The sequence below is a fragment of the Sminthopsis crassicaudata genome, chromosome 3, assembly GCF_048593235.1.
Source record: "Sminthopsis crassicaudata isolate SCR6 chromosome 3, ASM4859323v1, whole genome shotgun sequence".
Lineage (NCBI taxonomy): Eukaryota > Metazoa > Chordata > Mammalia > Dasyuromorphia > Dasyuridae > Sminthopsis > Sminthopsis crassicaudata.
Window position 1 is genome coordinate 330,807,382 of NC_133619.1, and position 14,811 is coordinate 330,822,192.

The window sequence follows — 14,811 nt, forward strand, 5'->3', positions numbered from 1 at the left end:
TTTTTCCATCATATACATACCCCTAGAGACTAACTGAAAGCTATGTGTCCCTGTACTCTTAGAAGCAAAACTACTTCTTCTTTTGCAGCATCTTCCATTTCTGATTTACATGAAAATATTTTTTGCTTTTCAGATCATGAAAAACATTATCAAAGAATGCCTAGAAACCGCTGCCTCTCTATCTTTAACATCAATCACTTTTCCAGCAATTGGAACAGGAAATTTGAGATTTCCAAAACTTGTTTTTGCAAAATTAATCATGTCTCAAGTGTTTGAATTCAGTAGATCAGGACTTTTGAAGACTTTAAAAGAAGTGTGCATTCTGTTGCATCCCACTGATATTGACAACATTCAGGTAATAGTGGAATTTTCTTGGAATTTAGTTGCAAAATAGTTTAAAATTTATGTTTCTAGCAAAAATTTAAAAAGTATTTTCAACCTTATCAAAATATATCCTCTTTTTATTCTGAAGGAAGGTTATATTTGAAAAATGATATTTATAAGGTATGTAAATAAAAATATAGTTAATATGTATGCATATGAAGAAAGAAATTTATGAAAAACTATCTTGTAACTACTTCAGGATAGAAAGGTAGGTATTTTAAAAGTGTGTTATATGTATGTATAATATATTGCTATATATTATATATACACATGTGTATATAAATATGTATAAATACATATATATATATATTCATACATAAACACACTTGAATACACATCCACTTTGAAATGCCACTTATCAAATAATCTTTCTTGAGAATAGAAAGAGACATTTCATTCAGAATAACTAAAGAATATGTAAAATATTCTATAGTCTACTTAGCAAGACACAGAGGAAATATATTGATACAATACAAAATACTCTTTACAAAAATATAAACCTAGGAAATTGGAAACATTAATTATCCCATGAGCATGTTGTATCAATATAATAAAAATGATAGTACTACTTAAATCAATTTAGTTTTTCAGAGCAACACTAAGCACGCTCTAAAAGGATTAATTTATAGAGCTTGAAAAAATAATAACAAAATTCATTTCAAAAGAGATAATGGAAAAAAAGAAAGGATAGCACCAGAATTCCAACTAGGCCTCAAAGTCATAACCACCAAAAGTACATGGTACTGGTTAAAAAGTCAGAGTCGCTAAATGGTACAATGAATAGAGCACTAGTGTGGAATCAGAGAGACTCATCATCATGAGTTAAAATCTGACCTCAGACATTTACTAGCTATGCTGAACCTGGGAAAGCCATTTAAGCCTGTTAAGTGTTAGTTTCTCATTTGTAAAATGAGCTGGCAAAGGAAATGGCAAATCATTCTAATATCTTTGCCAAGAAAACCCCAAATATGGTCATGAAATTGGAAATAAACTAAAACAACTCAACAACAGATAGAGAGGTTTACAGATAGATGAGATATGTAATATACAGAAACAGACAAATATAGTACACATGTTCAACAAACCAAATGATTCTAACTTTCACTGCTTGACAAAAACTGCTGAGATTATTGGAAAACAATCTGGTAGAAATCAGACTTATATTTCACATCATGTACTAACGAAAAGTTCCAAATTGATATATGATAGTTATAAAAGTATATGTCATAAATACATTAAAAGAACAAGGAATAAAATACTTTTCATAACTATACTTAGAGGAAAAGCTAAAATACAAAGAAGAAAGAATGGACATATTTGGTTACAATTAAAAAAGTTAAAAAGTTTTGGAGAAAAGCCAATAGCTAAAATTAACAAATAAACTAGGTAAATAGGGGGAAATTCTTTGCAACAACTTTCTCTGATGAAGGGTTCATATCTAAAATATAAAAGTAAAGTATCCAAATGCATAAGAACATTATGATTAAATAGTCAAAAAATTGAAATGGGCAGTTCTGAAAGAAAGAATTTTCAGCAATCATTTGAGGAAAAATGCTGCAAGACTTCCTTATTTAGGATCTTTAAATTATATGATCATATATTTAAACCTAGAAGGGACATGGAAGGTCATTTGGTCCAACTCTTCATTTTATAAGTTAGGAATTTGAAATCCAGAAATTGTTAAGTGGCCTGTCATTGACCATCCAGGGAAATAAGCCAAAAAGTCAGAAATATAGCTCAGGTCTTCTGACTTCAAACGCAGAACAATTTGGAATCATACTCTGACTCTACTCCTTAACCTCATTAATTCTTTAGGATTTTAAATATCTTCTTTTTGAATGGAATTTCTACTGAAATATGTCATTTTAATCACCATAATAGAAATATATCCTTATTTTCTTGATACCTATGCTTCTCTAAAAAGCTGATTAATATTTTATTGAGAATTGTTATGCTCAGTAGCTGTCTTTCTTTTTTCCAGGCATTCAAAAAAGTATTTGCTAAATATTCTGATGGAAATACTGCCAATGAAAGAGTTTCCAACACCAGTGATACAAAAGGTCTAGTAATTTTCTTAAAGATTATTTACTATTAATTACTGATAATTTAGTGGTAGTCAAAATCCAGACAAATGTAATGGTTTATAAGAAAAAAGAGAAGTAACAAAAAAGATACAAAATCATGTGTAACATTTCAAATCACATAAAATACTAGATGTGTAAATAATGGATAGATACATAAAGCATTTTAAAATCAAAAGCCAGTGTTCCATGCTCTTTGCTAAGTGCTAGACATTTTTATGGGTCATGAGTCAGATCAGGCTATCTGGTCTAAGGCCATCTTGTTGAATGATATGAGATGAGGGTGATAATTTTCTCAACACTGGTCCAAATCATTTTCATGTAGATTAACTTAGACAACCAGCTAGCTATTTTTGGTTCATCCAACTTGATTATTCAATTAGTGCTATATATGATTCATATACTATTTTGAAATATCATTCCTCCAAAAAAATGATTTTACACCTAGATAATTAGAGGATTTGTAAAAGTAAAGCAGGGGGAAAAATAAGAGAGAGGCATACAACACTCTGATAATAATATTCACAATATTCAATTCGTGCTATATATGATTCATATATTATTTTGAAATATCAGTCCTCCAATAAAATTATTTTACACTAGATAATTAGGTGATTTGGAAAAGTAAAGCACGGGGGAAAATAAGAGAGAGGCATACAACACTCTGATAATAATATTCACAAAATCATATTTGGTCCTTAATTTTTTTCTTCTCTTTAGATGATTTTGACACTACTTCTAGCCTTGAATCGGGTGTGTATGAAAGCAAGATTGGATCCATTACCTTTCAAGTTGCTTCTGGGGACATCACGAAGGAAGAGTCTGAAGTTATTGTAAATTCAACAGACAAGACATTTGTCCTCAAAAATGGTATTTCATTTAAATAACTTACACCAACATAATGACTAACATAATTATAATGTTTTGATGTATCATCAATCTGTCATAGTTGTGTAGTATAATGGGGGACAAGCATGTACTGTTAGTATATATGACTGGGCATAAGAAGCCAAATAGTTCCTCTCAGATCAGGAGAAAGTACATAGTTAGTTCTCTCCACAGTTCTTCATTTGCCTAGCACTGACTCAAGTGAAGTGCTTTTTGCAAGTAAAATATAAGTTCTCTTAGGCTGCAGACTGTTTCTTCTTTTTCAAAAATAATTTATATTATATCTTTTGTTTTTATGTCACATAAATGTTCTGTCACCTCCCCTTCACCTTCTTTAGGAGAAACCTCTCTATAATAAGGAATTTTTTAAAGTGGAAAAAGTTTAGCAAATCTTAGTAATATTTAATATTAATAAAATGGAAAAAGTCTGATATTAAATGCAGTGTTCCAAACCCATGGTTTACATCTCTGCAAAGACATGGGGAGGGATGTCACTATATATCTATTTCTTTCAGGTCAAGATTGCAATTTTGCAGTAAGCACTTTTAATACTTTGTTTATTGTTGTCTTTTCTGTTTATACTGTTGCAGTCATTACGAATATCATTTTCCTGGTTCTGTTTACTTCTTTGTATCAGTTTTTGTCTTTCCATGCTTATCTACAATTTTCATATTAATAATTCCTTATAACATATTAAATATTCTATTATGTTCATGCACCGCAGCTTGTTTAGCCATCTCCCAATCAGTAGATATTTACTTTGGTTTTGGCCCTCTGCTACCATAAAAAGTGGTGAAAGAAATATTTTCATGCATATGCCACCTTCCTTATTATCCCTGACTCCCTTTGTCCCCTTTTGGGACAAAGAATATAGAAATTTGATTCAATCAGATTTTTAAAAAAATATATATAATTCCAAACTACTTTCTAGAATAACTACATGAAATGATAACTCCACCAACAATGCATCAGTATGCTTATCTTTCTCTAGTTCTTTCAACTTTGTTTCACATCTTTGCCAGTTCTGAAGCATGAAAAGAAACCTTTGACCTGACATTTTGATTATTATAAGTGAGTCCTTTCATATTTGAGTATTTTTTTTTACTATAGTTGTTAACAACCAGCATTTTTTCTTATAAAAACTGTCTGTCATCCTTTGACCTCTTAGCTCTTGAGGAAGCCATCTCTTCAAATGCAGTGAAAGATTATGATTATTATAATAATTGGCATTTATATAACACTTTAAAGTTAGCAAAATATTTTAATTCAGTTGATCTTCACAATGACCCTATGAGGTTGGGGCTACTATCATCCTATTTTACAGACAAGGAAACTGAGATCCAGAGAATTTAAGTGACTTTGTCTAGGGTTAGAAAGCTAGGCAGTGTCTGATGCAGGATTGGTTGTCCTGTCTCTCAGTCCTCCATTTTATCCACTGTACCACCTAGCAGTCTAAAATGTTTTCTGGCAAATTTGATCAAGTTTTTAAAGCCTTTCCTATCTTCATGCTTTTTCTTCTATACTAAATCTGTGTCTGAGGCCAGGTGGACCTTTTGCAGAACATCCAAAGCTTACAAGAGCTCCACCTACTTCACAGGATAAAATTGCCCCACTTACTTCAGCAATGACTAAATCCCAGATGATTAGAGCACCCATGTTAATGTCAAATTTGTCTGTAAACGCCCCAGAATTTTTCCATCTGTTTATACTTCTTATTATACAAATTCTTCCTATCAAGATGGATGTGATGTTTATCCTACTCTTAGAGAATATGTACAGGCACCTTAAAGAACAGCCAGAAGTTTCAAAACTGAAATTTGTCAATTTATAGAAATTTTAAATCGCTGGCTCACTACTGATGCTTTATAAGACCTTGTGGAACTCATCTACCAACAGGCCACAACTGTACCGAACTTCTCTTACATGGGAGCACGGCTGTGTAGTTATTTGTCCCATCATCTGACCATTAGTACACAAAGGGGAAATTGTCCATGGTTACTACTTAAAAGATGTATAACTGAGTATGAAAACAAAAATGAAACTGCTAATTGGGATGAAACTATCAGAAAACAATTTCATTCCTTTGTACTCTTCCTGGGTGAACTTTACCTTAACCTGGAGATTAAGGGAACAAAGGGACAGGTTACAAGAGTAGATGTTCTTCAAGTTACTTTTTTTGAATTGCTGAAAACCCTTTTTTTCTAATCCAATGACAATTTAATCTGTGCTATACAGCAACTGAATTTAACAAGATCAGTTTTAGAGAATGCATGGAAGAAAAAAAGTAAGACAAATATGGAAGAAATTATTCAGAGAATTGAAAATATTGTTCTAGATATAAATTGCAGCAAAGATACAAAACTGAGCTTTGGGAGCTAATAGAATTACAATCAAATAACTGGGGTAGAATTTACACTACCTCAGCATATAGAGAAGTAACACTGGAAAATGATCCTAATTAGTTTTTACATATGAACCAAGATTTTATGCATCTGATGGCATTCCTTTTACTGCTGCTTATCCAGATTATTAAGAAAAGTATTACGAGTTACTTGACAGAAACTTTTTCCAGATTGTGAGGAAAATGGAACAGACTTATGAGGGGCTGGGAGAGCCATAGTTAGATGACATTGAGGGACCCCAAAATATAATTTTATGAAAACTTTTGCTTAGAATCAGAACATAATAGAAAACAAAGTTAGATAAAATGATATTAACATTACAAGATAATTTAGGTGTAGTTATTAGCAAAATAGAAGGAATCAAGGAAACATGTCACATTCATAGCAAATTAAGGATGTTGAGTTTAAGTTATTAATGTATACAACTTTAATTGTGTTTAACAACATCTGCACCCCCAAAAAGTAAACTTAATTTTTTTTAAAAAAATTAAACTTATTTCCTATAATTTAAATGTGTGTGTGTTTGTGTGTATGTCTATATATATGTGAAGCTATATACATCTGTATATATGCATTTATACACATATATAACTATATATACATATAGTTTAATATGTACATATTATAAACTGCTTTTTACTAATTAGTAACTTACTAATTAGTGTTTACTAATTGTCAAACTTTATTAATTTTACTTATTAGAAGTTTCTTAATAAAATATTATTTTCCTTAAGAACAAATAAATCTTAGCCTGTACATCACTACATAAGCATAGCACTCTTTTATTTAATACAATTTTAAATTAAGAAGTTTCCACTAACAAATTTGGATCTCAAATGTGAGTCATAGTCATGAAAAAAGTGTTAGCATCCAGAGTTTGAAATCATTCTTAACAGTTAATATTCCGCATGCAAATTAAGTATTAATTAGAATTACAGTTTTTGATACTCATTTGTGTCTGACTCTTTGTGATTCCATTTGAGGATTTCTTGACAAAGATATTATAGTAGTTTGCCATTTCCCTCTCCAACTCATTTTACAGACACAGCTAGTAAAGGGCTTAAGGCTAGATTTGAACTCACTAATGTGAGATTTTCTGATTCTAATTCTGTCATCCTATCCACTGCACCACCTGCCTGTCTACTATTCAGGATGTTACAAGGTTAGAGTTAGGGTGCGAATATAGGGTTAAAGTTAAGGTGCTAATTTAGAAAGACCAAAAACAAAAGTCCTAGGAGTGCCATAGCCAAAATCTATCATATGTTAAAATAAAAAAGAAGTATTTTAACTATCAAGAAACTGTAATTGGGATCAGATAAGACCTGAAAACATCTACTAAAAACCAAAGTAGAGGATAGAATACAGTTTTCTAAAAAGCAAAAGATAAGTTCTTATAATCAAGAATAATATATCCTGAAAATCCTATAAGGCATGTCTAATGAAAGGACAAAAGCTGAGTAGGAACTTTGAAGTGCAAGCAGCAGATTTAAGAAAAAAAACCTAAAAGATATTTTTAATGTAATTTTCCAGAAAATTAATAGCTTAAAAAAGTAGAAAGGGATTTAAATTAGAAAAACATATTTGGGGTGAGGTGTTATTTATATGAGAGTTTTGGGAGAAGAGAAAGAAGGGATGATAAGAAGAAGAATGAAGTGGAACTTGCTATTCTATATAATTAAGATACATGAGATGAGAAAAAGTTAAGTCTGATAGGAGTTGGAGTGAGTGAGTATTAGATGAATCTCACTTTTATGTGAAAAGAGCAAAAAAAGGGGTTGGATATGCATAGACACAGAGTTTGGGATAGAAATATATCAAATCCAATAGGAAGAGAGATAGTGAAGAAAGATAATACAAGGGTAGCATAATTACATGGGGAAAAAATCCTAATGAAAAAGAGAAGAGAAGGGTGGGGAGAATAAAAGATGGCTATTGAATCTTTTTTAAAGCATGCAAAGTAGTAACAAAAGAATTTCAGAAAGAAGCTTAGACAAGAAAGATTTAAAAGTGGTGAAGGGGGCAGCTAGATGGCAGCTGAGTGGCTCAGTAGATAGAACATCAGTCCTGAAATCAGGAGGACCTGAATTCAAATTTTGTCTCAAATGTTTAACACTTCCTAACTGTGTGGCCCTGGGCAAGTCACTTAACCCCAATTGCCTCAGAGGAAAAAATGATCTAGGACAGTTATCATATACTTGTTTTTTTCTTTTTTTTAAACAAGTAATATAAAATGAAGACTCATTATATCTTTTTTTTGTATGTACTTCTGCATGCATGAAAATGTTCATTTTTAGGTGAATAAGGATATAATAAAACATTTAAACTTTTTAAAAAATCAGTCAAGATTTAGGAAAAATTAATGTAGTGGCAAAGATTTAGAAACTAAGAAAATATTTGCCCATCAATTGGGCAAGGGCTGAACAATTTGTGGTATATGATTGTGATAGAATACTATTGTTATAAGAAATGTTGAAAAGAATGGAAAGATTTACTGAATAAAACTAGGAAAACATTGTACATGATGACAACAGTATTATATGATGAACAACGGTGAATAACTTAGCTGTTTTCAGCAATACAAAAATTTTAAACTATTCCAAAGGACTTATGAAAAATGCTATCCTACCTTCAGAGAAAGGAACTAATGAAGTTTAAATGTAGATAAAACATACTTTAAAATTTTTTCCTTTATTTTTATTGTTTTTTTCTTTTGTTTCTTCTTTCAAAACATGACTACTGTGGAAAGGTTTTGCATGCCTGCACATGTAAAACTGATATCAAATTGCTTGTATTCTCAATGAAATGGGGAAGGGAAGGAGGAAGGAAATGAATTTGGAACTCAATTTTTTTAAATGGTAAAAATCATCTTTACATGTAATTTGAAAATTTTTAAAAAGAATTATGATCAGACCTATGACCAACCATGATTCCAGAGAACTGATGATAAAGCATGCTACCTACCTACTTACAAAAAAAGTCTCAAGATACAAAATGAGACATAAATTTTTAGACATGTCCAATGCATAAATTCATTTTGTTTGGCTTTGCATGTTTGTTAATAGGGTTCTTGTTTTTCTTTTCTTTTGTATGGGACTAATGAAGGAAGAGAAAATAAGTCCTTGTAATAAAAACAAGAATTTTTGACTTTACTAAAAATAAGTATGTAAAATTAAAATAAAAATGTATGATCTCTATATTTTTTCTAGTTCTGACATGATATAATTCTTTAATTCACATGAGTCTTTATTATTATTTTCTTATTTAGGGGTTTCCAAAGCCATTTTAGAAGCTGCTGGACCAGCTGTAGAATCAGAGTGCACTACATTAGGTATGGTATTAATGCTTCTCTTTTAGCCATAATCCAGTACAAGTGAGAAGGAGAAGATATGGGATAGGATGGAAACAAGTCAGAATCCCTTTAAAAGCTAGAGTTTTGTAGAAGAGAGAACATGAAAGTAAGAATAATTTTCCTTCAAAACTTGAGCTATTCCTATGCAAGACTATAGTAGGCAACAATTGTGCATGGTATGATTTGAAGCACCCACAAAACTCTCTCCGTCTCCCATCTTTTCTACCAACTGATCACAGTATTCAAAACTTTTACCATTAGAGGCTCTTCTTGGGGATTAAGGCATTATATCTTGATAGACATCAGAAGCTACAGTATTCTGATTTACTACAACAGTGTAAATATTTAAAGTCAAAATAAAGAAAAGAAAATTCTAGTTAATTCCAATTGTCCATTTTGGTACTATGATATCAAAATTGATGACATATCCTTCTTTTCTGTTAACAAATTGACAAACATAACTGCTTTGGGGTTAATGTAGTTTTAAGGGGATGTGTTTGGCTATTTGTTGGAAAATATAGAATAAAAAGTACAAACTAATTTTAGTGTAAATATGAAATCCTATTATAAATGATTCTAGGAGAAATATATAGTAACGAGATTGTTTAGAATTCTATCACAACCTTCCCCATGCTTTAGACTTTGTCACTTTAATTTTAAGAAAACTTAGGGTTAGGATATGACATGTCACTGTTCTTCAGATATTTGAAGTCTTGTTATATGAAAAAGAGCTGAAACATTTCATATACTTCCAGAGAAAAAAACTTGGACTAGTAGGGATTGTGAGTTCCTTAAAAGAAAGAGTGTTTTCCATTTCATTGTTTCCAGTTATTGAATATGAAACTATTGACTATGAATAAGATTATAAGATCATAAATTTAGAGATAGAGTAAATGCTAGTAAACATCTACTCCAACTCCTTCATTTTAACAGATTAAAAAAAAATGAGACCCAGAAAGTCATTTAAATTTTTAGCCCAAAGTTGAACAGATACAGAATAATCAATAATTGAAACCAAGTTCTCTTACTCCAAAGTTATTGTTCTTTTCACTGTGCTATAGTATATTGCTAGAAGTTTGGAGGAGATCATAAAATTATAGACTTAGAGCTGGAAAGGACTTCAAAGGCTATCTAGTCCATCCCCTCTCATTTCCAGAGGACCAAACTGAGGCTCTGAAAGGTTAAGTGATTTGCCCAAAATCCTAAAGGTGGTAAGTATCAGAAGTAGGATTTAAACTTTTACCCCGTGACTTCAGAGCCAGTACTCCTTTCACTGTACCCACATTGCAGCTGCTCAAAAAAAAAAAGGAATGGGTTACTTTATAAATCAGTTAGTTTTCTTCATTGGAAATGTTTAATTAGAGGGTGGATAATTGTATCAGTGATGTCGTAGAAGATGTTTTTGCATGGAACAGGATTTTACCATATGACCTCTAAGGTACCTTTCATCCTTAAGATTCAATAAAAATCAAGGGAACGATGCAATTCAGGACTATTTTTTTAATGTCCTTTTTTATGTAAATAAAGTATCCTATATTCTCAGTTATCCAAAGGTTTTAGTTCAATAATGGTTCATGTCTTTGTGTCTTCTGCTTTCTAGCTGTGAATCGTCAAAGAAATTTTATAGTAACACAGGGTGGAAATCTAATGTGCAAAAAAATAATTCATGTTATTGGGGGAAATGATGTGAAACAAACCATCTCTGAAGTCCTACAGGAATGTGAAAAGATGAACTATGTGTCCGTTTCCCTTCCAGCCATTGGAACAGGTTTGTAGCCTTCTATCAGAATTAATTTTTTTTAAAGCTTAGCATCCCCTAAACTATATATTCACTAGTAAAGATAATATTTAAGGCTGACTCTACCTGTCAGTGATGGTAATGGTGTCAATCTATTTTAGATCTTGCATCTAAATGTGTTTGTCTGTTTGTTTGTTTGTATGTGGGGGTTTTTAACTCTGAGTTCTGCTTAACTATTGAGTTTTGCTTCTATCTTAAACTATGGACAAGCAAAAAGAAAAAAGTGAGATAAAAAGATAAATTGGTAAAGAGTAAGACTAAAGGATAGAAGATGAAGTATATGGAAGAGAGACAGAAAAAGTGAAAAAAAGTATAAATTGATTCATTTCTTAGTCTCTTTCACTGTCTCTTTTTTTACTTTCTTTCTTTTCTGTCTTTTCACCAACGTTTAATTTCTTGGTTTTCTTCTCTTCCATCTTTCTCTTTCACATATTTGATCTTTAGGAGAATTCACTTATTTATACTCATGTTTTCAACTTTTACCTCCAAACAGATGACTTCTCAATTAGCAAGTCTAACCCTTTGAATATCTTCAACTTTTATTTTAATCTCTCCTTTATCTATCAGACAATTCCATTTGGTGCCACCTAAAACTTTTCAGGTCAAAAACTGAACTTATCATCAAATCATTGAAATTTTACACCTAGAAAAGATTATGTAATTGTAGACTAGTCAGCTGGTTTTTCAGTTGAAGATAAGATAAATAATATAAGCAATTTGCCTGGGATCAATTAATGATAATAATAATAATAATAAATTAATAATAACAGATTTCTGTAGTATTTTAAGTTTTGCAAAACACTACCCAAATATTATCTCATTTTGATCTCACAACAACCTTGAGAGGCAAGTTCTACCATAGATGACATTGCACAGATGAGGAAATTTAAAAATAAATTTATTTGCCCAGAATCACACATCTAAGTCAGTTAATGTCTCAGGTGGAATTTGAACTCAAGTCTTTTTGAGGTCAGCACTTGGTACACTGGCCCACACAGCTAGTTAGTTTCATTCTACTTTCTTTTATACTCTATGTTTTATCTGACAACTTTTGACTTCATTTCCCACTTTTTCCTCCTTTGCTCTTGTCACTGATTAAAAAGTCACTTTCATTTCCCAAATAATAAATGGTCAACAGACATTAATAAGCTGTCCCACAAGTCTCTCCCCCATCCAGTCTATCCTCAACTCAGTTGTTAGAGTGATTTTTCTTTCTTTTTTCTTTTTTGGTGTTCCTTTTTTTTTTTTAATTGCCTTTTTATTATAGCTTTTTAATTTACAAAACATATGCATGGGTAATTTTTTCAACCTTCTGTTCCAAATTTTCCTTCCCCCACCTCCTCCCCCACATGTAGGTAATCCAATACATGTTAAATATGTTAAAATATATGTTAAATGCAATACATGTATACATATTTATACATTTATCTTGCTGCACAAGAAAAATCAGATTTAGAAAGAAAAAACTGAAAAGGAAAACAAAAATGCATGCAAACAATAACAGAAAGAGTGAAAATGCTATGGTCTACAATCAGTTCCCATAGTCCTCTCTCTGGGTGTAGATGGTTCTCTTCATCACTAAACAATTGGAACTCGTTTGAATCATCTCATTGTTGAAGAATGTCCATCTTGTTGTTGCCTTGTATAATGATCTCCTGGTTCTGCTCATTTCACTTAGCATCAGTTCATGTAAGTCTTTCGAGGCCTCTCTGAAATCATCCTACTGATCATTTCTTATGGAACAATAATATTTCATAACATTCATATACCATAATTTATTCAGCCATTCAACAATTGATGGACATCCATTCAGTTTTCAGTTTCTAGCCACTACAAAAAGGGCTTCCACAAACATTTTTGCACATGTAGGTCCCTTTCCCTCCTTTAAGATCTCTTTGGAATATAAGCTAGTAGTAACACTTCTGGGTCAAGGGATATGCACAGTTTGATAATTTTCTGAGCATAGTTTCCTCTCCAGAATGGTTGGATTTGTTCACAGTTCCACCAACAATGTATCAATATCCCAGTTTTCCTACATCCCTCCAACATTCGTTATTATCTTTTCCTGTCATCTTAGCCAATCTGATAGGTGTGTAGTGATATCTCAGAGTTGTCTTAATTTGCATTTCTCTGATCAGTAGTGATTTGGAACACCTTTTCATATGACTAGAAATAGTTTCAATTTCTTCATCTGAAAATTGTCTGTTCATATCCTTTGACCATTTATCAACTGGAAAATGGTTTGATTTCTTATAAATTTGGGTCAATTCTCTATATATTTTGGAAACAGGGCCTTTATCAGAAGCTTTGAATGTCAAAATGTTTTCCCAGTTTATTGCTTCCTTTGTAATCTTGTCTGCATTAGTTTTGTTTGTATAAAAACTTTTTAACTTGATAAAATCAAAATTTCCTATTTTGTGATCAATAATGATCTCTAGTTCTTATTTGGTCACAAATTTTTTCCTCCTTCACAGGTCTGAGAGGTAAACTATCTTATTTTCTTCTAATTTATTTATAATCTCATTCTTTATGCCTAGATCATGAACCCATTTTTACCTTATCTTGGTGTACGGTGTTAAGTATGGGTCAATACCTGTTTTCTACCATACTAATTTCCTATTTTCCCAGCAGTTTTTGTCAAATAGTGAATTCTTATCCCAAAAGCTGGGATCTTTGCATTTGTCAAACATTAAATTGCTATAGTTATTCACTATTTTGTCCTGTGAACCTAACCTATTGCACTGATCAACTAGTCTATTTCTTAGCCAATACCAAATGGTTTTGGTGACCACTGCTTTATAATATAGTTTTAGATCTGGTACAGCTAGGCCACCTTCATTTGATTTTTTTTTCATTAGTTCCCTTGAAATTATTTACTTTTGGTTCTTCCAGATGAATTCTGTTGATATTTTTTCTAGTTCAGTAAAATAGTTTCTTGGGAATATGATTGACATAGCACTAAATAAATATATTAGTTTAGGTAGTATTGTCATCTTTATTATTTTCACTTGATCTATCCAAAAGCACTTGATATTTTTCCAATTGTTTAGATATAACTTTATTTGTGTGGAAATTGTTTGTAGTTTTGCTCATATAGTTCCTGACTTACCTTTGGCAAATAGCTTCCCAAATGTTTTATACTATCAACAGTTATTTTAAATGGGATTTCTCTTTGTAAATTTTGTTATTGGATTTTGTTAGTGATATATAAAAATATTGTTGACTTATGTGGATTTATTTCATATCCTGCATCTTTGCTAAAGTTGTGGATTATTTCTAAGAGCTTTTTAGATGATTCTCTCAGCTTCTCTAAGTATACCATCATATCATCTGCAAAGAGTGACCATTTGATTTCCTCATTACCTACTCTAATTCCTTTAATTAGAGTGGTATTTCTAAAGCATAAGTCTGACCATATTACCTCTCCATCTCATCCCCATCTTTACTCATTAAACTCCACTGGCTCCTTAACACCCTCTGGATCAAGTCGAAAGTCTTCTGTTTGGCATCTAAAACTCTTCCTAAACTGTCCCCCACTATCTTTCCAGTCTTCTTGTCTCTCATACCCCACCATGAACTCTGTAACCCAAATTACATTGGTATTCTAGCTGTTGATTAAACAAGAAATACTATCTCCAGACTGCAAGGATTTTCACTGACTGTCTCCCATGCCTAGAATGCTGCGGCTCCTGATCACTACTGTTTGACTTCCCTTCACTTGCTTCAAGTGAAAGTTAAAATTATATCTTCTAAAAAAAGAATCTAAAAAATTTCCTAATTCCTTACCCTGTTATTATTTCCAATTCATTCTGTGCAACAGTTTATTTGTCTTCCTATTAGATTGTGTTCTTTGAAAGCAAAGACTGTTTTTGTCTCATTTCTTTCTCTTTTTCTTTCATTTTTTTGGTA

At 31.5% G+C, this 14,811-nt stretch overlaps 1 protein-coding gene and 1 pseudogene across 2 annotated transcripts in view; both read left to right on the forward strand.

The window, feature by feature from the left end:
• The window catches only part of PARP14 (poly(ADP-ribose) polymerase family member 14), a 63,040-nt gene that overhangs the window by 32,846 nt on the left and 15,383 nt on the right, over positions 1 to 14,811 (forward strand). For both annotated transcript variants that reach the window (XM_074301387.1, XM_074301388.1), the window contains exons 8-12: positions 134 to 355; positions 2,366 to 2,444; positions 3,186 to 3,335; positions 9,021 to 9,083; positions 10,705 to 10,872. In XM_074301387.1, coding sequence (XP_074157488.1) covers positions 134 to 355; positions 2,366 to 2,444; positions 3,186 to 3,335; positions 9,021 to 9,083; positions 10,705 to 10,872 — 682 coding nt within the window. The remainder of the gene's footprint in view (positions 1 to 133; positions 356 to 2,365; positions 2,445 to 3,185; positions 3,336 to 9,020; positions 9,084 to 10,704; positions 10,873 to 14,811) is intronic.
• On the forward strand, positions 4,718 to 6,055 carry LOC141559647 (polyadenylate-binding protein-interacting protein 1 pseudogene; annotated as a pseudogene).